The sequence below is a fragment of the Alosa sapidissima genome, chromosome 16 (assembly GCF_018492685.1).
Source record: "Alosa sapidissima isolate fAloSap1 chromosome 16, fAloSap1.pri, whole genome shotgun sequence".
Lineage (NCBI taxonomy): Eukaryota > Metazoa > Chordata > Actinopteri > Clupeiformes > Clupeidae > Alosa > Alosa sapidissima.
In genome coordinates, this window is record NC_055972.1 from 21,399,955 (window position 1) to 21,425,736 (window position 25,782).

General features: G+C 42.7%; 3 protein-coding genes across 9 annotated transcripts in view; 2 read left to right on the forward strand and 1 right to left on the reverse strand.

Annotated features, from left to right (window-relative positions):
• The first annotated feature begins 1,805 nt into the window (after window positions 1-1,805).
• On the forward strand, window positions 1,806-3,581 carry LOC121685623. The gene is made up of 4 exons (XM_042066234.1): window positions 1,806-2,606; window positions 2,756-2,839; window positions 3,009-3,212; window positions 3,347-3,581. Exons 1-4 carry the CDS (start codon window positions 1,806-1,808, stop codon window positions 3,554-3,556), a joined length of 1,299 nt encoding a protein of 432 aa, XP_041922168.1. The 3' UTR covers window positions 3,557-3,581.
• Window positions 3,582-12,612: 9,031 nt separating this feature from the next.
• Window positions 12,613-13,732, forward strand: znhit1 (zinc finger, HIT-type containing 1). Its single transcript, XM_042066742.1, has one exon. The coding sequence runs from the start codon at window positions 12,887-12,889 to the stop codon at window positions 13,349-13,351; it is 465 nt and encodes a 154-aa protein (XP_041922676.1). The 5' UTR covers window positions 12,613-12,886; the 3' UTR covers window positions 13,352-13,732.
• A 3,626-nt stretch (window positions 13,733-17,358) lies between these two features.
• Window positions 17,359-25,782, reverse strand: part of LOC121685864 (semaphorin-4G-like) — a 39,763-nt gene continuing 31,339 nt past the window's right edge. For 3 of the 7 annotated variants that reach the window (XR_006023459.1, XR_006023456.1, XR_006023458.1), the window contains exons 11-16: window positions 25,308-25,530; window positions 24,967-25,082; window positions 24,615-24,775; window positions 23,928-23,989; window positions 20,805-23,196; window positions 17,359-19,275 (exon numbers count right to left, since the gene is read on the reverse strand). Coding sequence is in view for 1 of the 7 variants with exons in the window: in XM_042066695.1 (XP_041922629.1) it covers window positions 22,184-23,196; window positions 23,928-23,989; window positions 24,615-24,775; window positions 24,967-25,082; window positions 25,308-25,530 (1,575 nt within the window). In the remaining 6 variants the exon portion in view is untranslated. Of the gene's footprint in view, window positions 23,197-23,927; window positions 23,990-24,614; window positions 24,776-24,966; window positions 25,083-25,307; window positions 25,531-25,782 lie in introns of all 7 variants that reach the window. The other 4 variants (XR_006023461.1, XR_006023460.1, XR_006023457.1 and 1 more) reach the window with 4 other exon arrangements.

Consider the following 25,782-nt stretch of genomic DNA (forward strand, 5'->3'; position numbering starts at 1 on the left):
TATTTACTTTTTTATACGTGGGTTTGTTGTTTTGGGACTGAGAAATAGACTACAAGGAGAGCATCTGGCTACGTGCATGCGTGTCAGCATTAATGGCCCCCCAACAATTCAATTCAATTACCAAAGAGCCTTAGAGATGTTCTTTGAAAAGCCCAGAAAAATTAAGTGCTCGCAGATTGGGTGTGGCCTTTGCCATTAAGACAAATTTAAATAAATTGTAAATAATCTTTTTCTGGGTTGTGCCATTTCATTTTTCTTCTATCATTTTTAACCAATAATGTAAAAGAAAGCTGAAAATGTCCACAAAAGAAACACGAAGGTATGATATAAAAAAAATAAATAAAAAAAAATGCGCAACAACCCCCCCCCCCCCCCCAAGTAATAGCACCGCTGCTGGAAAAATTTCTAGGGGAAACACTGCATTGTATCATGTCATTTTGAGATAAGTTTAATATACATTGCATAATAGAATGTGTGGTTCAATGTAACAATTCTATGATATGGCTATCCATATAAGCTCTCTTTGTAAATAGTAAAGTAATATTTTTACCTTTTACATTTTAAAATCAACTGTAATATGCAATGTCATTTCATTTCCTAACAGACAGGAATCTGTTCTGAATAAAAAGGCATCCGCAAAGGCTAGGCTGGCTAAGTTCAGAGAGAAAATCTACAGCAATCCTGAGCTACTTGAGGAGTACAGACGGAAAGAGAGAGAGAGGTTCGGGGTGACAGGGAGATAATAGGGACACACACACACCCACACAGGTTGAGACAGACTGTGAAAGACAGGCGTGTACATGAGGCTGAGGCAGATGTGCATGCGCTCACACATGGACACACAATGAAGTCCAAATATAAATAACAATGGTTGTGCACATAACTTTCATTTGTGTAATGACTGTTCAGTAACACAAATCTTGGGTTCTTCTTTCAGGTATCACAAACGTAAGGAGAGTGGTAAAGTGAAGACTGTCAAGGACCTTACGAAAAGAGAGCATGAGAAAAAAAAACTCAAGTGGAGACAATATTCAGCGAAAAGCTACAAGAACAAAAAACAAACCCAATGTGTTCTCAATCTCACTCCAGATTCTTCTGTGAGTGAATTAAGTGATTCTTCAGCAATAGCTGAAGTAAATAAGCCAACACCTGAGGATCACGTATCAATACAAGACGATGTACCAACACCACCACTGCAGTCATCAACCCCAAAGAGAAGCACAATCAGAAAGAAATCAAAAGTTGTCAACAGATTGAGGACCAAACTGAGACAGGCAGAAGAGGAATTGAAAAAAAACAGAAAAGAAATGCAGAATCTCAACAAGAAATTTAGGAGACTTCAAGCTCGAAGGGTGACTGTGACCAAGCAGATTGCCACGACCGCAAAAAACAAAAAAGTCAGGCAGCAGAAAGGTGGCATTTCGCTCAACAGCAAGAGGAAAGGCCTGTTGAAAATGGTACATTCTTTCCTCCATAGGGATGATGTATCCACTGTGGTCAACGGAAAATCTGGGGAGATCCGGCGGAGAGGAGTGATCCATAGGAAAAGGCACTTGTGTGACACAATGGCTAACCTGCACAAGAAGTTTTGTGGTGAAAACCTGCATCAAAAGGCGCATTTCTTTAAGCTTAGACCGTTTTGGATTGTCAGGCCAAAAGTTGCTGACAGGGATACATGTGCATGCAAGCTGCATGAAAATTTCCATTTCAAAATAAAAAAGTTACACCAGCTTGGAGTTTTGGAATCATCTTGCGCAGGTGATGTCGTACAGTCAGTTGTGTGCAACACCAACAACATTGACTGTATGTACAATCGTTGTGAGGCCTGCAAAGACAGAGTGATTCCAACAGCACTTGATGTGGAAAACAAGGGCAACATAATCACCTGGCAGGAGTGGGTGACCAGGTCTATCACAGTGGAGAGGACTGGGAAAGCTGCAACCAGGGAGAAAGAAGTGAAGAACACCGCACTTGAAACCCGAAGTACTTCCATTGAGAGGTTGGTAGCTCTTACCACGGAACATCTCCCCAACTTTGCCGCACATATCTTCAACATCAGGCACCAGTTTTCCGCTCTCAAGATGATGAAGGATAGCATCCATGATGATGATGTGATGGTCCATATCGATTACAGCGAAAATTGGAGCTGCAAGTATGCGCGGGAAGTGAAGGATACCCATTTCGGAGGTGGGAACCAGCAGGTAACCCTCCACACTGGTGTGTTCTACAACAGTAAAGGCAGGGTGGAAGCCTTTGCATCAGTGTCTGCCAGCCTCCAGCACAATGCAACAGCAACATGGGCCCACCTGGAACCTGTTTTGAGGTACATCCGCCAACAACACCCCAATGTATGCAACATACATTTTGTTTCTGATGGCCCAACATCCCAATACAGAAACAGAAATTCGTTCTACTTGGCCTCCACTGTACCATTCCTCCATGGATTTAAATACGTGACATGGAACTTCACAGAGGCGTCTCATGGAAAAGGAGCCCCAGATGGCGTGGGGGCAGCCTTAAAAAACCTGGCAGACCGAATAGTGGCATACGGCCAAAGCATCCCAGATGCAGATACTCTGTTTCAGCAGCTGACCCTGAACTCCTCGGTAACTCTATTCCAGGTGTGTGTGTGTGTGTAACTATGTTCTAGGCTATATTGCACATTGTAGATTGTTTGGTTGAACACCGTTTCAATCTTCTGTGAAATGCCTGTGACTTAAGAAACTGATAATGAAGTTCACTGTGACTTTGACAGGTGTCTGAGGACAAAATTAAAGAGAGGGGTGAATTGCTTCCTCCACACCTTAAGCCAGTCCCAGGGACAATGAAAATCCACCAAGTAGGTCAAAATTAATATATTTAAGTGCTCACATAACAAGTCACACTAGCCACATACTGTAAGTTAGTACATTCAAGATATCATTATGTTGCCATCCTAATCACATTTCCATAAATTAGTAAATCAGTAGATAAATTACTAAAACTGTTTTTGTTAATCTACACAACAGCTGATGTCCACCACTCCTGGGGTAGTTCACACGAGGGAAGTGTCATGTTTCTGTCAGAAAAATTGTGAGTGCTTCTCTCCATCACGCCATGCATTTGCGGAGGAAGACGACGTTTCCACAAAGCCACCAGAGGCTTCCATAGAGGTTGGCCAGTGGGTCCTTGTGGAATATGACGCAGATCTGTTCCCCGGTGTAGTTACACAGGTAAAAAAAATATTTCAAGGCATTACTTTCAGGTGAAACTACATTGTCAGGCTTGTTTAGTCGCCAAGTTTCAAATGAGTGCTGGAGAGGCAAGTTGATGGCACTCTCTTAAAATTATTCTTCCTAAAATACAGATTGCAGATGACCAGTATGAGGTGGACACTATGAACTGCGCTGGGGAAAACCGATTTTATGTGCCATCAATTAAGTTTTCTGGGGAAAAGGTGTGGTACTACCGCCACGACATCAAAGACCAAGTTCCCGAGCCTCTGCCAGTCACTTCCTCTGCGAGGCATTTTTGTGTTTTGCCTGATATTTGGGCTAAACACAAGCTGCGCACCTGATGCATATTGTGATGTATGAGATGAGATGAGATGAGCACAATGAGATGTTGTAATGATCATTTTGTATGTAAACATTCCATTTCGATTTATATCTACATTGATGTATATTGTTTTCATGAATTTAATGTTTCACAGTTGTGTAATGAGATGTATTGATTATATTGTATTTAAACATTCCTTTTCCATTTATGTCTACATTCATGCTTATATTTTTAATGAATTTATGTCTGAGGTACTGAGGTACAGTATGCTGGAATGTGTTTTATTAAAATACACAGTTCAAAATGGGATATTTTCATTCTTTCTGAGAATAATTTTCAACAGAAAATGCCACATTTACTTCTCCATACAAAACTCTAAAGGTAAATCTCAAGAATTTGTTATATATTCTCAGCATTCACACTCTGTGTTTGTTGTGTAAAGTGTTATGGTGAATTAAGTAGGAATCTCATTACCGAAACTTTGACACTCATTTCCGAAACACCTTTCTCTTTACCGCAACACAGGTTTATTTACTTATTATTTTGCTGTTGTAAAACAAATTCTAGTTTATAATGGTATTTGGATAAATTGTAATTCTTCATTTGTCATCTGTACTAAATAAGTAATTATACATTTGAATTTTCAGTTAAATATCCTGAAAAAACAGGACATGAATCATGAAATATGTTGCGGTAATGAGACAAATCATAAAATTGAAAAAAAATGGGAAACTTATAAATATAATATTTTCTGGGCTATATACACATATGGGCACAACTGTTAATAATATCTATTAAAAAATTTAAATAGTTGTAACTTTTAAACCATATCTATTCTATGTTATCATGTTGCGGTGCTGAGAATTTATGTGCTCTGACTGACTAAAATGCTCCAAAATATACAGAAAAAAATGAATATATATATATATATATATATTTAAGTGTTTTAAGAAGTTTAGACCCTAATCTTGCATAACAAAAAGAAAAATTGTATTCAAATGCCATTTTAAAATTTTCAAGTGTGAACCGTTTTAAATCTGTTTTTCATGAGAATCGCCCGAGTGTGCTTGGTATGATGATCAGCTCCTCTAATGCAGGGTAGGACTACGTTTTGACAAGCATACAAATTCACCTTGTTCTTGCCCCATCTGAAATGACTCCTCTACTTTTGCTGCCTCCATCCTTTCTGTATTTGTTATGTAAAAAAATGTTGTATATGATGGCACTTAAGTCTTGAGTTAGTGAATTGGCTAACAGTGTTAGTTGGTAACCAAATAGCACACATTGCACTACACGCTGCGTACTGTAGGCTATACGCGCATTCTCTCTCCTGCTGATGTGCATTCAGTAGCCAAGTGCGTAATATTGCAAAAGTTGAAAAAGTGTTTATTGTAGCCTGCAGAAAATAAATAACCTACTATCATACTGTCAGTTAATTGGCTACAGTGCAGTGAAGTTTGGAGAGTAAAGTTATAGGGCAACTTGAAGTTTTATGAAAATAATTTACGAACCAGAACGTAAAGACCATGAAGCTTCTATTTCTTGCAGCTGTTAGAACACCCGCTAGATAGTTTAAATACCCACCAACATTCGTTTTTGCAGTACAGATTATTTCTGAAAGTTATTTGTCTAATAGGCATAGCCTACTGGCTGATTTATCAAACGAGTGCTTTCTCGTTCGTCCTCCGCAAACTAGCCTACAGGTGTTTCGGTAGAGAGCCATTGAATAAGCGATGCCAAGCAATTTCTGTAACACTTTTTGTGACATTCAGCTAATATCTCCTCGTTTAATGTAAGTTCCTTCGGACAATAGGCCTACGTTCTATACGTGGAGTTGTCCTCCATCTCAGTTGCATCAGTTTTCTAATTTTGAAGGTTCTAAAATATGACGATATGCTTCACTGAATCCTTCTCTTTTTCTTTCATTTGTCCAGCTAACTTTTCCATTGAAACTAGCCATTTATGATGGATTACACAGTCGACATTCAGAAATGTCCTGCACGATCAAGGCCAAATTAAGTTATCACGCAGCCACTGTGTCAGCAGCATGAGTGCTGACGGTGGCGGTGCGTTTCTGATGTCAGATTATTATGTAGGCTAGCCTACTAGACTGTTCTCACGTTGCGGCGCTTTACTTATATGAAGTAGCATTAATAAATATGAGGGGCAGAGGGGGATGAATGTTGTCCCCCCCGGCGATGAAAATAATTAAGCAGAGGGGAGGATATCAAGACCAGAGGGGGGGAAATCCTACCCATCCCCCACTACAAATCGCAATTTCAAAAAACAATGGATATTAAGGAAATAGCCAGCTATATATTTTTTTCCTCAGAATATATGCTCCTATTTCAGGTTTAACATTTCTTAATTTTCATTGTGATACTCTAGGAGATATTTATACCAGTCAAACTTTTGAACACCCATGCTAAAGTTGACTAAAAAACGAAATAAAAAAAAATCATCTTTTGGAAACTGATCTTAGTGACTTCATTTGAAAAATGAGGAAAAATCCAACATTTAAAGGAGAATTCCGGTGTGATATTGACCTAAAGTGTATTGAAACATGATACCGAGTGTGAACGTATGTCTCATAGCCCATCTCGGCTTGTCCCCTGCACTCCAAAATCTGGCGCTAGTTAGCCGATGCTACCAACAGCTTTTTCAATAGTGGTGCTTCGGCATCGGGCTAGCCATGCAAATAAATCACTGTTTTACACCCATTTACGAGGCTCAATGTACCTCCACACTTCATTGGTAGACTTCCGAGGTCCCTGACATTTAAAACGAGACATTGAGAACTTTGAAAAAGCACTGGTAGTTTACTTACAAGACGATTTATACAGACAGACGAAGTTTAGCGTTTGCAGCCATCTTGAATTTAGTCACGATAAGTCGAGCAACGAGTAAGAATGAACAGGTATGATAAGGGATCAGATTCCAAAAATAATTCAGTGGAAATGCATGGATTCCAGTTTCTTCCAGTAGCAGCAACTGGAATCCATGCATTTCCACTGAATTATTTTTGGAATCTGATCCCTTATCATACCTGTAGCCGAGCTGGGCTATGAGACATATGTTCACACTCGGTATCATGTTTCAATACACTTTAGGTCAATATCACACCGGAATTCTCCTTTAAGGACACCAATTTTCTTTGTGAATGAATAATGTATAGTAAATAAATAAATGTTCTCCTTAAAATAGAGGGTGCAAGTAAGGGCACCCCTATGTTAAATTCCCATAGAGGTAGGCAGATTTTTTATTTCTAAAGGCTAGTTATTTCATGGATCCAGGATACTATTCACCCCTTGCAGACACGTGACTTAAGTCACGTGACGGCTCCATGCTGGACGGCAAAAAGATGGGAGACGGACGGCAAATTACATTATGTCATAAAGATTATGATGAACTGAACACCATTACTATAACATCTTTGTAGTTCAATGTATTGCTGTTTGGGGTCTGATAGTCAAAGAAGATGCCAGTGGTGTTGTTAGATGAAATGGGTCATGATCGCAAATGTAAAGTTATTAAAACTGGTGGTAACAGCAAGGGGAGATAACGTTACGTTAGGCTACTGTAATTAACATTATGGTAAATGAACACCCATAAGTATTTCTGGACTAAAATATTGCAAAGCGATTTGGTTACTTTATTTGTCTTGCTTTTATCAGTTGTAACATAGTCAAAACGTTAAGAATGTCATATCAGAACATGAAATAATAACTAGCTGCCACACTTAGAAGCTAGCTATTCTAGTGCTAGGGCTAATGTAACTCGTCAGTTTGTATGTTGCCCAGCGAATAAACTTACTTCTTACATGTCTTAAGTTAAAGAATTGAAAGAAATAGGAAATTTAAAAAAAACTTGAACGGTATTATCTGTTTACATTCAGATCTTGCCAAAGACTTTGCCTAAGTGCTATCTGCCGTCCTGTTCAGAGTCTATGACCGCTGCTGTGCTTCATGCACTGAGGAGATAAGCATGCAATCAGAGAGGGTTAAAGCGAGAGAGAGTAATCAAGGATCTTTGATACAATTGTGGTTGAAATACTCCCGAAACACAAAGAAAACAAACCAAAATATATCTATGCAAGAACATGGGATGTTGTTGTATTCCAAACAATAAGCCAACAGTCGTGGAAGGGCATTACTACGGTTAAATCTCACTATAATCTCCTAGCTGTGCGATATGTCCCATTACAACCCATTGATTTGATTCGTGTTCTTGCCGTCCACTAGGCTATTTTGCTGTGGCGCGAACAAAACGTGACTTCGCTTGCAAGGGGTGAATACATCCTCATAAAGTTCCATTGGACTTTGAAACTAAAAAAGCCCCACATCATCACATGCCCTTCGCCATACCTAGAGATCGGCATTGTTTTATTTCAGTTAGCCTAATAGCTGGTTTAATCTGCATTGAGAGATGATCTTATGGAAAGTACCCCATGCATGCGTTATGTATGATTTAGAACTTTAGCAACTGTGTTAATTATATTATATGTACTTTATATATTACTGATGGTGCTGCTGTTGTTGCTGTTATTTTGTTACTCTATGATGACATTTTGTTTTATTGCTTACAGTTTTTGCCCATTGCTTGAACACTATAGACACATGCTTAGACCAAAGTAACAAAACTTGAAGTTTTTGTTACTATACCTTAAACACAGTGTAACCAATTAACAAAAGCGCTGCTTTGCACTTTAGTTGCAATTCTGCAACACACTTGCACCATTCTACACACTATTTCATACATAAGACACTGTACTGTACTGTGAAAAACTGTAAGTGTTGCATTGAGCTTCACAGAATGCTAACTAATAAACTGAATAAAAGCAGTGATTGCTAACACAAAGCAACATGCAAAGCACACAGAGAGCAAAACCTAATTTTCTGCTTTACACACATTTTGCAATTCAAAATGGCACGTTTCAAATGCAGTGAACATGGTTCGCTGCAAAAGACACAACAATCTGACATAAAGTCACATGTTTGCCATTTCAAAACACTGCCATTCAAAATGACACTACATGAGCTAATTGGCCAACATATGTGCCACCTGGCCAAACACCTCAATGGTTAATTGTTACCACTTCAATCAGGAAGTAAGCACTATGAAAAGACCACAGGTTGTTTTTTTTTACAACAACAATGAAAGACGTTGCAGAGAGAGGAAGAGGGAGGGGGAGAATGAGAGGGGGAGGAAGAGTGAGAGCTGGTAGACAAATAACATTTTTCTGCAATTTTCATTTTCAGTTTACTGTTTTTTGTGAACATATTTTTGTTCACTCCAATGTACATATATCTGCTGTGCATATGTTGCACTGATTTGTTTGGTGAAAAAAAAAATCAACAGCATGTGTGTGTATGCAAATATTTCTGTGTATGTGAACATTCTGAAGAATATTCTACAATTTGTTTTAGTATTATGGCAAAGCATAGGCTAGATGAGAGTGCTTTTCATTATGCCCAACAGTGCATAGTTGGTTAGACAAAAATCTGGTAATGTGTGTGTGCGTGTTTGTGGGTGTGTTTTGTGTGTGTGTGCATGCATGATTTCAAACCACTTCCTTAGACCACAAAGTACACCAGTAGGTTGTTTACTAGAAATTCATTTCTTTAACTAGATGTACCGCAGAGCAGCACAAAATATGACCGCTGCCCAGTCCTGCACATTCTCTCCGCAAAAACAAATCATGCTTGTCAATTTCTAAACATATTATCCCCTTAATTTTATGTATGAAAATAAGTGTGTGCATAGTGTGTGTTATATGTGTGCTTCTGTATCCTTAGAGTTGAGGTTTGAGGTAGATTTTCTCTCGTTTCTCTCGTGGTTGGTGCTATTCTATTATTCAATTTTTGGTTAACTTTTTTGTGTTTTCTAAAAAAAAATACTTATGCCATTATGTTGTTTACGTTTATGTTATGTTTATGGGATGTGTGGAATATTGTGGGGGGGGGGTCACAGTCTGTTATGTGTTATTTATGCTGTGTTGTCTGTCTTGTAGGCATTGTATGCAGCGCATGAGTCCAAGACAAATTTCCCTTTGGGACAATATATATCATCATCATCATATCATCATCATCATCATCATAATCATCATCATAATCATCTCCATCATCATCATCATCATTATTATTTTAGAAAGGTGAAGAAATGCAAGATGAGAATGAAAAGATAAAATAAGCTCGTATTTGCATTGATTTCATCAGGCCTCAGACAATTTTCAATCCTTTAGGGGTAGCATTCTGCTGCCGAAAGTAGCACACAACCACAAGGTGTACAGAATCTGCTTTGACAGGCACGTACCCTACCCTAACCATCAGAACGAAACAATGTTGGTAACCTTCTGCCGATCAAACAGCCTCAGTCTGCCCCTGCATACTTTGTGGTTGGAAAAGCCAGTGAAAGAGTGTGCCAGGGTGCAAATGTTTCATTGTGACTGCCACGCTATAGGAAAAAGAAAATATATAAAAAGATATAAAAAGATATATAAATCTTGCCACAGTCAGCTCGCTAACTCATAACATTAGGCTTGTTTGAGATCGACTGAGTCTGACTTTGTCTGGCTTTCTATGTCAACGTGATCTTCAGAGGCTAGCCGGGAGGAGCTACAACAGAGGGCAGCTCATCCCGGACAGACAGTACTGCACGAGCTGAAACCCGCCCTCATGACGTCAGTTCAAAGACGTGATAGGGCCGTTTGTGAGGAATCTCCTCATGACGATTTTGACAGGTTTCTCATGCTGCTTCCTTATGTTGGAATATGCAAAAATGAACTGAAATCGAAGGGATACCTTCTTATTTGTGATTTCTGCAACAATGGTAGGCTACTGAAAACGTTTGGATATTCTGTTATTTTCTGCTGTTGGTTAAATAGATAGACACACATATACGGAAAACACTTGATATTGAATTAATGTGCTACAATGCAGGCCTGTTAACTGTATGACAACAGTGGTTTATTTAAATTACATCATAAGAATGTATTTCGTCAGTCTTCATGGTCATTTTAATGAGTAAGAATGAAAGTTATGCTGTATTTATTGCAAACAAAAAACTCCAGATATGTTTAGTATTGTATTGTCTTGGAGTGTCAACGGTAACCTCTTTGGTTCACAAGGTTTTCCACGATGATATATATATTATATGTTATACATAATGATCTGTTCATGGATTAACATGTGTAAACACTCATATGTATGTATGTACTGTATGTATATATCTATGTTTATTTTAGAGCTAAATCCAAATACTCTCAATGGGAAGAAGTGTTTCACCTGTGAGGGAGGCAACCGCACAAAAATGATGTCCTGTTTGGGAAACGAGGACAGGTGTATTAAAGCAACTAGTACTGGTGAGGTTTTTCCCATCATTCTCAATTTTATTTTAGTTCTCTTTTTCAACCATTTAATAACCATTTATTTGCAGATACTAAGAACGGGAAGACAACCATTCTGAAAGGATGTGCCTCTAGCAATATCTGCATAGGAAACGTGTCAACTCACATTGGCTCTGAAATTATTGACATAGGCCTACACTGTTGTGAGGGACACCTGTGCAACAGTGGCAAAAGCGTGGGACGGAGTGTTATGCTACTGCTTGGGTCTCTTGTCTTGGTCTTGCTCTTCCATTGAATGGTCAGTGTTATGGTTGATCATTTTAAATAAAATGTAATAATGATTCATAATTACCTTTATGAATAAATGTTTTTGAGAGACACACATCATACCCTTTGTTGTAAATTACAATACATGGAAAAAGTGCAAAAGAAAAATAAATTGACATTTAATTATGTTTGTGTTTTCTGTAAAAGGCACAATAGACAAATAACAATAAACAATATTAAACTACCTGAGGTTATATTTTCTGCCATGTAATTCTTTTACCACCACTCTCTTCCCATGAAACATCTCTTTTGGGGGCATTGACTGGATCTCTAATCAAGTAGGCTACGGAAAGAAAGACCGCAATCCATAAATCTCTTTTCCTCTTTTTCCAACTTATTCTTTACTTTCCAGCAGCAAGGAGTTCAAAGCTGCTTAGCACATCCTCATAATAAAAAATATGTTTAGAAGGATCAACACAAATAAAACCTAGTCATCATAACCTGCTCCACCGTCAATGTACAGCACCTACCACAAAGGAGAGATCTCATTTAAGATTGTCTTTAATGTGTTTAACATCTCTCTTTGTTTTGGCAATCCACCATGAGTGTCTGGGTTACTTGGGAAATTACCAAAAAGATACACAGCAGTAAAGCCATTAAAACCTTGCATTGACACCACCGCCAGCTCAACATACTACACACTGCAACACTCCTGACTTCCTCCCATTTCAGCTTTGTTTTTGTTTTTTTAAACATAAGGACCAGTATAATATAAGCGATCATCTTATCATTCAGCTCAAAGACTCTAACTGAAGATTTTACTACACCTTTAATATCTTTTAAAAAAATCCAGGCCTAGCTTTAGCACTTTACAGCACAGAATCTGGCCTGTTGAAAGTAGGCTACACAACATTCTTCTATTGATTCTGGTTCCAGTGCCATCTTAGTCCAGCTTGATCTATCAACCATGATATCCTTTTAAAACAAATCCTTCTTCCTGTGAGACAAACATTTCAACAGAATACTGTACATCTCCCTGCACAAAATCAATTAAGCATGCACCAGTCACTCCTATTTAACCCTGATACTGAAACAACAGTAAATAATGTGTAAACACTTTTTTAATTTAACCATGACTCTGACTAACAATCAACACCAAATAAAAGGATAGCGGAGTAGCGTTTAACTGGGTTTTTACTGCATTACATAAGCATGACAGTCTCCTAATAGGCCTACTACCACAACTGCCAAGCACTGAGCTACACTAGGCTACACTAGGCTACATTATGTTTTAGCTGACCTAATACATAGGGAACAATTCTAATATGACAAAGAAAACATTCATACAAGCAGATACTTTCTAATGAGGAGAAAAGCACCATAGACAGTAAAACAAAGCACTCATACAGATAAAATCCTTAAAATCATTAGTTTGTTGTGTCAAAATGAAGAGTCAAAAGTGTGTTGTGTCAAAAGTATGTTCGTCTCGCACGGTGACATATTGGTTGATGATGAGGTTAAATCTGTCTGTGAAACAGACAGTAACGATTGAGCAGATAAAAATGCGTAAAGCTGTAAACTTTCAGACTCGTGTTTCACATCGAGAATATTTTTCTGACGGACAGAAGAGACGTCATTTCCTAGTTTCTTCTCTGGTTCGTGAGATGTGTAGCCTGTGCGTGCGTAATTCAGATTTAGTTGACAAATAATATTTGTTTAATTGCTCATGATATAATTATGGAGAAGAAGATTGCTGTACGCTCGCAAGATCCGGGTCAGAGGCGGGTGCTGGACTGTGCCACGCGACAGCGACGTTTGAACCGTCAACTAGAGGCTTTGGAAAAGGATAATTTTCAGGATGACCCACACGCTAGTCTCCCGCAGCTAGTCAAGCGGCTACCTCAATTCGACGAGAACGACGAATCAGCAGGCAAACGGAGAAGGAAGACAAGAGGTGATCACTTCAAACAGCGGTTCCGTAAGAACTTTCAGGCTCTCCTAGAGGAAGAGGACTTGAGTGAGAACGATGGCCCAAACTACCTAACCGCCTGTGCCGAGCCTTCTAAGATGCCGCAGCGTCATTTTTGCGCCGTCTGTGGGTTCCCCTCTAACTACACCTGCGTGTCGTGCGGCGCTCGGTATTGCTGTGTGCGATGCCTTGGAACGCATCATGAGACTCGATGTCTGAAGTGGACAGTATGATCTCCGTCTTTGTCTTTCTGTTCACTGGACACTCGTGTGGCTATAGCGAAAACACAAACCCCAGCTAATTTGATACAGCTGTGTTCAGTCTTTTTGCATTCAAGTGCATTCATGTAGTGCTACCTAAACCATTTGCCTGTGAAACGAAGCTACCTGTACCAGCGAGTGTTATCTACTAGCAGATGGTTGGAAATAATTGATGTTTGATGCATTAAATTTTTATTTGCCCATAAAAAATAGTCCTTCTCAGAGTAGAACGGTAGGGTAGCTTACTTGCAAATGATAACTGATATTTGTGTAGGAGTTTTTTTCTTATTTAACTAGACGTTGTTCTTTGTAGCATGTTTTTGCTCTCATTAAACTCTTGTTGATGAAAGTTAATTGCTGGTGGTTGCATACATATTTCATCATCAGGGAATAGTGTGTGATGTGATTTGGATCAGTGTAACATTTGTGGACTTCAAAAACTTTATGTAGGCGAAACCGTTAAGCTAGCCTACTCTCAAAACGGGTTTTGTTGGCAGGACTCATGTATGCTACTTATAATGATGATCCACTAGATGGCGTAGTAGGCAAAATATCTGTGCCACCACAACTTCTAGAACGTGACAGTTCACAGCCTGGTGTAAGAATTATATCTGGCTGACATTTTATTTTCTAGTGTGTAATAACCTCATCATAGAGTTGTCATATTTGACAAGGGTTTAATATTGATTGACAAATTTCTTGGCTGAGCTAATTTTCCCACTTAATCGCTTAGTGTTCCAATGTCCATGGACATTTATTGAGAGATTTTACCAGAAGGCAGCTTTGGCTAATTTCCTGTAAACAATTGTCAGTTTCCCACAGTCAGTCACTGCCCTTAGGTTGCAGAGTACTCTTTGGCCACTTTGGTTAGCGCCACGAGCAAAGGTCCCTTCTGAACAAACTGCCAAATCCATACAGTCCCTTGACCTTTATTTACAAAAAGTATAGGCTATGTGTTCATATTTGCTCTTGACCCTTCTCCCAGAAAAGAAATACACAATTTAGTCCGACTATATTTCACATCTGAACACCCTAAATTACAAACAGTTGTGAATGTTTATTCTCACAGTAAGCTGTTTGTAATATTTCTCAGAGGTTGTTTGGTTTCAGAACACTGGCACAGCATCAGCACTGCACATTAGTCACTGCTGTCAAAACAGAGCTCAATGACCAGGAGGGAGGTATTTTTTTCCTGTATTATTTTAGTAGGAAGATCCACCATACACTTGTTGCTGTGACAGTCCTGTCTACTGATGTTGACAATGAGAGGGACATGTTGCCTGGAAACCACAGGTTCAGCCTGAATGGTGGGCTGAATCTTGCCAAGTCGGAGAAACAACAGACACACACACACACACACACAGAGAGATAGAGTGGGCAGCCGTTACAATGCAGTGTAGAGAAAGGAAAGCAGGAGCTCTTGTTTGTGTTGGTCTGGCACACACTTGTTATGATTTTGTGTCAACCTTCAAATTAATGAATGGGTATGACTACTGAGCAGTATATCCTCTGTAGGAGCATAACAGGGAGAGCAAGAGATGGGAAATTGGGGGGGGTTTGACCGATCAGTTTCTGTCAACTGTGTTGCTCCATCTTGACTGGGCCTGTTCACTAGAGTGGAATACAGCAGTCTGTTCCTGCACAATGGGGCAGAGCCCACCACTGATCAGACAGGTTCCATGCCATACAGTATTATGGGCCTTGGCCAGATACCTGGGCACAATGGATACATCTAAATTAAGCCTGTCTCTCTCTCTTCCACACATTTTTTAATGGTTGCCTAGCAACATTTCACATAGTGTGTAAGAGATGGCACTGCACATTTCCTTGTGTGCATGTGTGAGTAGTCACCTCTCAGCATGGACGTCTCACTTTACACTGCTGGAGTTCTTAAAACAGAATTAATCCCCTGCAACCGAAGCTGAGAGAAAGAAGAAAAAGAAAGAAGGCATGAGTTTGGGGTGGAGTGGGGATGGGTGTGTGAGTGGACGCTATTCAAACCACTGAAGAGATTAGTCTGAAACCCTGTTTTAAAAAAAAAAAAAAAAAATGCTTCCTTTTCCTGCAATTTCCACCAGTACTCAAGTCCACCACGCTGCGTCTGTGGAATTTCAACTAGACTGAGTCATAAACTAGTGCAGACAGCAGAGAATCTGCAGCACCTGTTTCATCCGAGGGGAGGAGAATCTGGCAGAGCCAGTGTCTCCTGTCGGTGTGAGCGACGCTGTCACTCCTGGTTATGACCCCCCCCCCCCTTCCACAACATCGGTGCAGAACAGGCCAAATGTTACTCCAGCAAATGGTGACTGTGCATGCATCAAAAGCAGTATGAGAGGCCGTGTGTTTCTCCATGGGGTTAGAGTAGGTGAATGAGTGAGAAAAAGGAGGAGAGAGATCAAGAGGGGTCACTTGTTCATGTTTCACACTTGCAACTGCCTCGGGGGAATAAACGAGAGGCAGTTGATTGACAGGTTTGGAGATGTTGGAGTCCCGCGGTCCTTCACAGCCTCCTGTGCAGATATCCACTCGGCTCATCTTCACTCAATGGAGGGCAGAGGGGTCTATAGAGTGGTGGGGAAAACAGATGAGTGTGTGGCCAATGTGTGTGTAGTAGGCATCAGAGCGCTGAAGCGCAAGTGTGATTTCACACTCCTGTAATCATTTTCAGCAGCACTCCGCTCGCTGTCATTCTGTGTGAGGCTTTTAAGGTAGCTTTTGTTTCCATTCTGTTCATCTCCAATGAATTCACCACAGCGAGGAGGCTTCATGGACTCATGAACTAAAGCACTGGTATTGTCTACTGTATGTGTTGGATAGTTGCAATGGAATTACATCACGCATCACATGCCTGCTTCACTTGGTGTGTCTTATCTTAATACCAATACTATCTTATCTTACAATACTAATCGCTGCGTGATGTGAACTCATCTGGTTGTGAATCCACTGCCTTGTCATGGACTAGCAGGTATCCATCTCTTCAGCGTGTTGCCCAGTTGGAACTGACTTAACACCCATGATTTTTCATCTATGAAAGTGGGTCGCTCCTCATTGTCCCTGGAGCCAGGGGAGTTGCATCTGATTCTCCGCCCCCGTCCGGTGCTTCCCCTATCTGCCATGACACAACAGCTCAGTGTCCATCAGTACAGACTCATGGGCGGGTCTGGTGTGTTGTGTACTGTAGGTGCACTTTCTAGTGCCTGGAAAACCACTCTTGCCTATGCCCTGGTGATCTGAATGTGTATGTGTCATCACATGATGTATAATAGTTGAATGAGTAGCGTTTACCTAGGGTTGAGGTCCTTGATGGTGTACGTGTCCTACTTTCACAGGTGTCCACACGTTTAAACTAAACTGAAAATGAACTACACCCAAATATGGTTTTGGTTAAAATTATTATTCTTTCTATCATTACTCCCACGCAGGGGAAATAAGTACACCACATTAAGGAACAAGTTAGCTGTATCAGCTACTCATCATTACCAAGCAGTACAACCTGTTCTAGCTGGACCAAAGTACAACTCACAATTCCATTACATCAGGTTGAGTTTCTGTTTACTGAATGGGGGAGGCACAATGTATGCCTGGCTTACTTCACACAAAGTGTTTAACCACCACCCACTTCCCTCATCGTTACACCATCACGGAAAGTCACAGCCTCCTATTTATGTATCTTTTACTCAGCAGTTTTAATGAAGTGTGTGGGGAGGGCAATGTCCAACTTCGTCAGAGGGCTTACCTTTCCTGTGTGGAGTGACCTTTACAATAGCAACAGTGTAGTGGAATTTTTCAGCAGAACATGACCCAGCCCAGGGTGGACTTCCAGAAACAAGGGGTGAAGGGGGGGGTTGGAGGCTCTACTTGGAAACCTTACACATGGACGGACCTCCTCCTTCTCCTCCTCTTCTTCTTCCGCAGGAGTGAGTTAGGTAGAACTGAAACCGAGAAAGCCCCAAGCGCACACACAGAGCCACAAAGTAAGCTGAAGTTTAAGATGTTTATTAGACGGGGGGATTTGCTTGAACTGCAGGGTAAACAGAGAAGTCATCTCACCCACCCGCTGCACCCCCAGTGACGTACCTTTGAGTATTAACATGTTGTAATAGAGCATGGAAACACAAGTGTGTCTATGGGTTGGGTTGGGTGGTGGCGGGGGGGGGGGGGGGTATTATATTTGGCCCTAGTGTGCTGGCCCAGGCTTGCCTAGAGAAAATGAGACGGGGAACATAGCTTGTGGTCCCTGATTCCCTCGTGGACCAAATTTCTAATTACTCTCCTGTTCTGCCTCCCCCCCCCCCCCCCCCCCCCATCACTCCTCCTCCCCTCTGTTGGAGAGCAACATTCGTTCCCACAGCCAGCCTCTCAGGAAATGACTATCAATGTCCAGCCCCTAGTGACTTTACTGCAAGGATTATGGACCAGTATATTGGTATCCATCAAGAGAAACCCTTGTGTTGTTCTTTTTGAGGGATCTTATATGTGGTAAGGGAGAGTGGAGATTTCACTAGAGTAATTCTAAGCTTCCATGAAGCCTACAAACTATCATGTGAACAAAAATCTTACCAGAGGCCTGTAAGGATAGCTTTTATAAGATGTGTCATCTGGTGGATAGGTTATTACCATCTGTCTGTGTGCTTAAATGAACTACATATTTTGCAGAAATATTTAGTGAGGGAATTTTGAAAGACAAGAGCTGAAAATAGGAATGTGTTTTGTTACCAAATATAAATAATGGATAACACTCAAAGGGGCATATATTAATAGCTACAGAATGTATGATGCCTCTGGACATCTTTTTGCCCTGGTATCCCATTCCTGTGAATTCAGTGACAGACAGGCATGCATGGAGGACTGACATGCACTTTCAACTCAACCAGCAATAAAATCAGTGTTTAACTATTGCAAATATCACAAAAACAAAAAATAACAAACACATGAGACCCAAACAACACAGTACAAAACAAAAAATCACAAAATAAATATCATTACTTTTCTTTTGTAAAGAACACTAGATATCCACATCAAAGCCACAGAGTGGTGGACAGACAAGAACCTGACTGGGGGAGGGGAAGTGTCTGTGCAGGGGCTTGTGAAACAGAGACGGACAGGTCCAGCTCCAGAGAGTATAAAGTCTTGCCACATACTGTATGTGTTCCAACCAACTCAGCTGATATTAATAAGCGCAAATCTTAAGCCAGAGGTGTGTTCAAATTCAGCAAACAGTGGCAAAAGTTCATGGCGAATGTTTTTTTTTTCTGAACAGTTACATTTGAACAATTTGGTGTTTGTTTAATGTAAGGCCATTTTAGCAACTAAGGCTATTTAATGGCCAGAGCATTGTGTGTTATAGAATCTTAAATAGAACAATTTGGTGTAAACATTATGTTGTAACAGGAACACTTCATCCAGCTCACATCCAGCTCCACTGTATATTCGTGGAGGACCACCTCCTCAAACTGTTTGCGAGGCAAACAGAAAACGGTTTGCAAATGTTCGCCTACGTTTGCTATTGGAACACACCTCAGGTCAGCTAATTGGTGTTAAGTGCACAGGTAGAACCAAATGCATAGTTGGATCTTTACTCTCTCAAACTGGACTTTCCACCTCTGGTGTGGAACTATAATAACGTCATGGCAACGTCATGTCCATCTAAAATACTGTTCATTCCCATTCAACCACAGTATGTCCATGAAATGAACCATCCAGTACGTGACCATCCTCTCGTCCCTGTGGCAGGGGCTCCATAGTGCTTGCTGGAGGGTCTCTCCTCTCGGGCAGGTCTAATGGAAGTGGAGGACGTGCTGGGAGCCGAGACGATCTTCCGTTCTCCAGTGCTGGTCCAAGGCCTTAAGCGTTTTCTACCAGTGGCCAGTGTTTCAGAAGTACCCAACTCCTCCCATCTGTGAGGGAACACATATTCAGTCCTGTTATGTCAACGTGCACACACGCGCACACGCACGCACACACACACACACACACACACACACACACACACACACACACACACACGCTCCCTGTCATGGAACTGGGACTCAGTGAGACTCACATTTTCTCTTTCATATGGATAGGATAGGCATCCCACTAAAACATGCCTCAAAAAATCCCATCCCATTCAATCTCCTATTTAATAGAGTGCTCTTTGTTACAGAGTGATGGATCTGACACAACATGATTTGCAGTATAAGATGAGCTATTACTGCTACTGCTATTAATATCAACACCCACTGAACTACACAGATAGGCACAGATGCCTCAATAATGGCAGTTAAATTAATATTGTATTTCATTCATAAATATAGGTGCCTATGTCAACCAATGGGGCTCAAACCATATGTGATTGTTGTTCATTGTTCATTCATCTGTCTTTCAAGTCCCACATAAAGATTTTTAAGGATCTTGGTTTCTTTTCAAGCCTCATCAGAGTCAGCATATACTTATCAGGCAGTAAGATGTCTTTCCTGGACATGCTATGGCTTGTCTGATTGGGTCACACATGTTCAATCCTTCACATCCCCAAGCAGGATGTCTCAAAGGGAGAAGGAAACACTACTCTCTCTCTATATGGGAGGGCGAGATGAAATATCAACTGAGTGAGAAGAGAAGAGGGGAAAAAATCAAATAAAGGAATCAGCAGAAAAGGCTTTGTGTGCTACCAGGAAAGCAGTGGCCTTGTGCTCTGCTGGGAACGCAGTTTCAGTACAGCCATGAGAACAATGAGAGTGAGAGTGGGTGAATGAAAAACAGAGAGAGAGAGAGGGAGAGGTAAGGAGGGAGCATAAGACAGAGATAGAACTGATAGAGAAGAAGAAGCACCGCAGAAGTCAGAATGAAAGAAAAAAAAACAGAATGGTTGAAAAGAGAAACTAGAAGTGAAAGCACAAGAAAAAATCAATGCCAATAAAAGAGAAGGTGGAGAAAAATATAATTGATGAGAAAAGAAAGAATTCCGATATCAGCACAAGGCAAAAACATGTGTAAGTGAAGGATGTGTATGAGACGGATGTGGGGGAGTATGGCTATGGGGTGCTAGGATATGGGGGAGCTACACAGCTCGCTAGATTAGGCTTAAATCACTCCCGCCTCCTTCTACCCTCCCTGAGTAACAGCGTGCCAGGCCCTCCATGTCTCCATACACGCCGAGTACAACAGGTAAGTGCACTGAAGCGCGAGAGAGATGATATCTGGCCAGTTGCCAACACAACACAAGCACCGTAGCAGCCTTCCGACCTGTCTACTCAGCCGACACTGCCAAATTATCCATAACCCCCCCCCCAAAACCGCCGGTGAACTGAGATACATGCGTGACAAGAGCTCGTCTCTCCAGCGTAAGTGGAGAGCTCTGAGTGAAGGCGCTGACAGGGCAAGAGCAGAAAGACACCAAGGAGTTCATTTGAAAGGGGGGAAAGCTGGCAGGTCAACATCTGCTTACCTCCGTTACTTGCTGTTGCTATGGAAACCAAGTCGCCACTGATCCCCCCCACTTCAGGATGGGAAGGAGGGAGGGAGGGAGGGAGAGAGAGAAGGAGGGATAAAAAGGTGCATGCAGAGGACTGATCTCACGGACGTACAGACATGAGGGATGTTTTCTTTATCCTTTTAAAAGGAGAGTCTCTGGCCACCTAGGTGGTCTGTAGATCCAGTGGCAGATTACCCAGAATGCACAAAACTCCCATCTGGAAGATATCCTACATATCAGTGTTAGTGGCTTGACGTGTCATGGTCAGAGTGATCCAGTGGCTGGCTGATATAAGTCCAGGCGAGGTGTAGTTGATCAAGTGGCTCCTTTTGAATTAGTTACCTATTAGGTGAAACAGTTCTGATCAGTGTGGGTGCTGCTGCTCCATCCTATAATAATACTCTGGCAAGAGTCACTTCACTCCCCAACTGTCACTTGAGAAGCCCAAGGCCGGAACTTATAAAGTGCTTCCAAAAGATTAATACTGTAAGTATCAAAGTCTCTTGTTTTACTCAGACCTCAAGGACAAGGTCGTTATTTACAAAGGCTTTCTCTTTTTTTTAAAAATGGACCACTTTAGGTAGATATCACATCGTTAGTTGGCAGTTTATCTTAGTTGTATATCAGTATGGTTGGTGTCATAATAAATTACAAGAGCAAAAGAAGAAGCACATTTCATAAGACACATAAAAAAGAGCAAAGACATCATATTGCAGACTGCTTGTTTAGACACAGAGCACGTCTTGCTTGTCTTTTTTGGCCAGCTGCCTCCATTTTGCGAACGGATAAGTGAAGCAGGGGCAGCTTCTCTCAGCCAAGCCTCCCTTTCATCCCTTGGCCCCATCTAAGTCCTGGTGCCGCTCCAACGCTCCCTAAGGGCAAAGTTCTGCTCAGTCCATAGCCGTGGCTTTTGAGGCTGTTTCAGAGGACAACGCCTTTGTAGTCGTAATTTTATATGTGGCTGAGACTCTGGTGACCCCACTGGCTCCCGAAGTCTTGGCCTTCTTCATGGACGATGAGGAACGTGGCCGGGCTACGGCTGAGGTAGATACTCCATAGAAGGTTGTTCTCCAAGTCTCTGTAGTTGTGTTATCGGCATTTGAGCCCACAATTTGAGGGGCAAATGTTGTTAATTTATGTCATTTGAAGTGTTTAACAAATGCTAAACATGTGCACAGTTTACTTGTCATGAATTCAGTCAGTGCAGGACCTCTTACTCCAGGGTTAAGGAGGGTTTGAATTTAAAATGGTCATCAAATTCCCAGCTCTTGACATCTTTCACAGCGGGGGGTGGGGGGGAGGTGCAGTTGAGACCTCCCACCACACAGGGGCACTGTGAAAGGGCAGAGGTGTTACACAGAGCTCTCATCTGGCTTGGACACCAGCTGCGTGTGCTTCCTCTTCTCCAGGATGCGGCTGAGCTCCTCGGTGAAGGAGTAGTAGAGTGGCGAGGTGCTCTCTGATTCGCTCTGGCGCAGCAGCACGTAGCTGTTCCCATTCATCTTCCTCAGCACGCTGGGTAGCGTCGCTGCCAGCCCGTTGGCGAACTCCGCCTCAGTCACGGGCGGTGGCGGCAAGGGCGGAGCGGGCGGGAGCAAGGCGTGGTCCTTGTTGGGCGAGGCCTGGCCCTCGCCGGGCACGATCTGGAGGAGCCCGTCAACGTGCGAGTCGCCCCTCCCCGGCCGGCACGTCCCGTTGCAGTGCGAGGAGACGGTGCGGAGCTCCAGGGCGCCGCCGCAGCGGTGGCGCTGGGCACGGGACAGCGAGTATTTCCCCCGCCGCCCGCTCACACAGAAGCCCACGTAGAGCAGCACCACGGTCAGCACCAGGCACAGCCCACCCAGGATGGTCACCAGGGACAGGTACATGGCCTCCATGTTTTTCAGGGACAGGAAGTCGGAGCGGGGCAGCAGGGGAGGGGCGGGCGGGGGAGGGGTCAAGGAGTGGTGCTGGGGCCGAGTGGCGGAGCTGGTGGAGCTCTGGCTGGGGGGACGAGAGGTGTGTAGACCGGGCTGCTGGGTGGTGAGGTCCTCTGTGCCGGCAAGGTCCTCGGGCGGCTGCGTGGGCTCGACTGCGGGGTCGGGCGGGTGCACCGGAGGTCGTTCCGTGAGGACGGCGACCTCGTAGGCGGCCATGGGCATGCGCGCGCCATTCTCCAAGGCGAAGCAGCGGTAGTGGCCACTCTGCTCGGGCCGCACGGAGATCAGCAGCAGGCCGTCGGTGCCCACGCGGAAACCCGAGTCCAGCCCGTAGCCCTGGAGACGCACGCCATCGAGGGTCCACTCCGGCGATGCCACGTTGGAGCTCAGCTCACATTGCAGCAGCACATCGTCGCCTTGCATCACCAAGCGTCTGCGCTGCAAGACTGGACAGAAGAGGACAGATAAGAGAACATTAGAAGCACAACGGAGCTATTCACAATTCATGCCATTCACCCCATCCCATTATATACAGCAGCATCCCATCATACGTATATTATCTCCTTTCTATGGGATATTGTGCCAGTAAAGCTATCTACATTCAAATTTCTTTTGTAGGAAGTTGGCTCATATCAAGCTGGTAATAGGAACCAGATAAAAGTGTAATGTAGAGCCATAAGGAAAATGCTCTGCCATTGCGCATGACCATTCAAATGCTTATGAATGCTTGGCGGCGCATTGAAAGTTTAATCTTGAGCTCCGCACATATGCACTAAATACAGTACCTTTATTCATAATACTGCAGAGAGTGAATTAAAGCCCTACCCATTCCAGTTCACAGACTAAAGCATACTCAAGCCCCATACACATTAAAGGCAAAAATGAGAATTCAATAAAGTGGACACATTAGCACTATCAGCTCTTTTAAGAGGAGCATCCCAGTGGGGCAGCGGCATACTTTTCACTTTGAGTAATTTCACCGCAGGCCTAAGTTAATGTGAGCACAACATAGCGCATCACATCTCCATGTCACTTTTCCATTACGGTATCCTAGTCTCCAATCTGCGGTGTGTGTGCAGCTGTGTGTGTGTGTGTGTGTGTGCGGCAGAAGTAGGCAGGAGAGAGGTGTTTATAAGAGCTCCCGGCAGAGCCGTGAGTGTGTAAAATGGCCACCTACCATCTGCCGTCTCATTCTCACAACCCCGGTTCCCCTGCTGAATGTCCTGCGTCAGATTAGACCTGGGACACAAACAGCAAAAACAGATGTGTGTGTCAGCTCTGAGACTGAGAGGAGGGAAAGACATAAAGAAAGAAAGAAAGAAAGAAAGAAAGAAAGAAAGAAAGAAAGAGAGAAAGAGAGAAAGGTTCAGGGGAATCAGAAACAGATTGTTTAGATTCAAGGCAAGAAAGTAAAGAGAAAGGATAGGAAGCAAACATGATTTCTTCTTGACAACATCACAGTTTGTGTCATATTAGGCGTCAACTGCACAGCAGTTCTGGTGTAAAATAGAGCGAGACAGCATCTTGTGGCACAGCACACGTAGGCTAGGGATTTCTTCATGGGGCCATTGATTCTAGCTTTGAATGGTTCATTTCAAAGAGATCAGCAGCAGAGACAGCAGATAGAATCGATCAAACTCAGATAAGAACTACAAAGAGAGGCACGTCAACAGGAGCTGAAAGACGGGCGTATGTTGTGTAGAATGCGCGTGCATTTCAATGTACTGTAAGTGCTTGAGTGTGTGTGTGCATACCTTGTGTTGGAATGCATATGAAATGCATGCTTGTGTTCTGTGTACATTCTTTAGGTTGGAGTGTGTGTGTGCGCGTGTGTGTGTGTGTGTGTGTGTGTGTGTGTGCTCACCTGTCAGAGTGAGTCGAGACCTCCACACACTGCTCCCCATCCCCATCCCAGGCACAGAAGGGGTCTCTGGAGAACACGCAGTCATAGCAGGAGGCGTACCTGCCACAGGTGGACATGGGCAACTGCACCACCTCGGAGGCAGAGCCCACATACACACTCCTCTGCAGTGAGTACCACAACAAACACACACACACACACACACACACACACACACACACACACACACACACACACACACACACACACACATTAGTGAGACCTGGTACCCCTATAACTAATATTATTACTGCAAATCTAATTCCTTCTAGTATTGTTATGACTATGATTTTGATCTGACATCCACCCATCTCACCTGAGTTCCGGAGATGACAATACTGTCCACAGGCTGGGCCTGCTCAAAGAGCTGTAGCTCCTCAATGATATGCAGACGACCTTCGACCTCTACAGCTCTGTGTAGCCAGCCCTCATCTACACAAACGCATGCAGATGCACATACTGAATTAAACTTCAAACCCCACAATACATTAGTGAGCGCACCATAGGAAGCACTAATCCACTGTATATCACTACTATAATATAGCATTATATAATTGGTAATGTAATGTGTATGCTAATGGATAAAAAACAAAACACATACATGTGGCAAAGGTGGGCAATGACAAAGGTGGGTTATTAATATGAGACAGGACTCACCTGTCCCGATGAAAAGCACGCTGTACGTGTGGCCGTCCAGCGCAGGCTGGCTGTGGACGGCCAGCTGGGTGTAGTCCGTGCTGCGCTTGAACAGCAGGGGGCGCTGCAGCCGTGGCTGCACCTGCTGGAACATGAGTGGGTGCCGGCGCACAAAGTGCAACACGTCGTCCGGCAGGTCAAAGGACGAGTTCATGCCCTTGGCCCGCAGCCTGTCCGTGATGCACTGGACAGAGAGAGAGAGAGAGAAAGAAAAAGAAAGAGATGTCAGGTCACGTCATGTCACCTCATATCGCCTCATATCACGTAACACTGCACCATGTCAAACTGTTCACCTCAGGCCATATCCTGTCATAAGCTGTGCTATCCTAACAGAGGAGACGTCCATAGTGCTGTGTCGTGTAACTTCATGTCAAGTCCAGTGATTTCTAAGCACAGCATGCCATGTTTAGTTATAGCATTTTATAGAGGCTCCATA

Coding starts and splice junctions, on each gene's coding strand:
- znhit1 (XM_042066742.1), top strand. CDS start 12,887: ATGGAGAAGAAGATTGCTGTACGCTCGCAAGATCCGGGTCAGAGGCGG.
- LOC121685623 (XM_042066234.1), top strand. CDS start 1,806: ATGTACAATCGTTGTGAGGCCTGCAAAGACAGAGTGATTCCAACAGCA. Junction 2,840..3,008: donor GGACAATGAAAATCCACCAA/GTAGGTCAAAAT, acceptor TCTACACAACAG/CTGATGTCCACCACTCCTGG. Junction 3,213..3,346: donor TCCCCGGTGTAGTTACACAG/GTAAAAAAAATA, acceptor CCTAAAATACAG/ATTGCAGATGACCAGTATGA.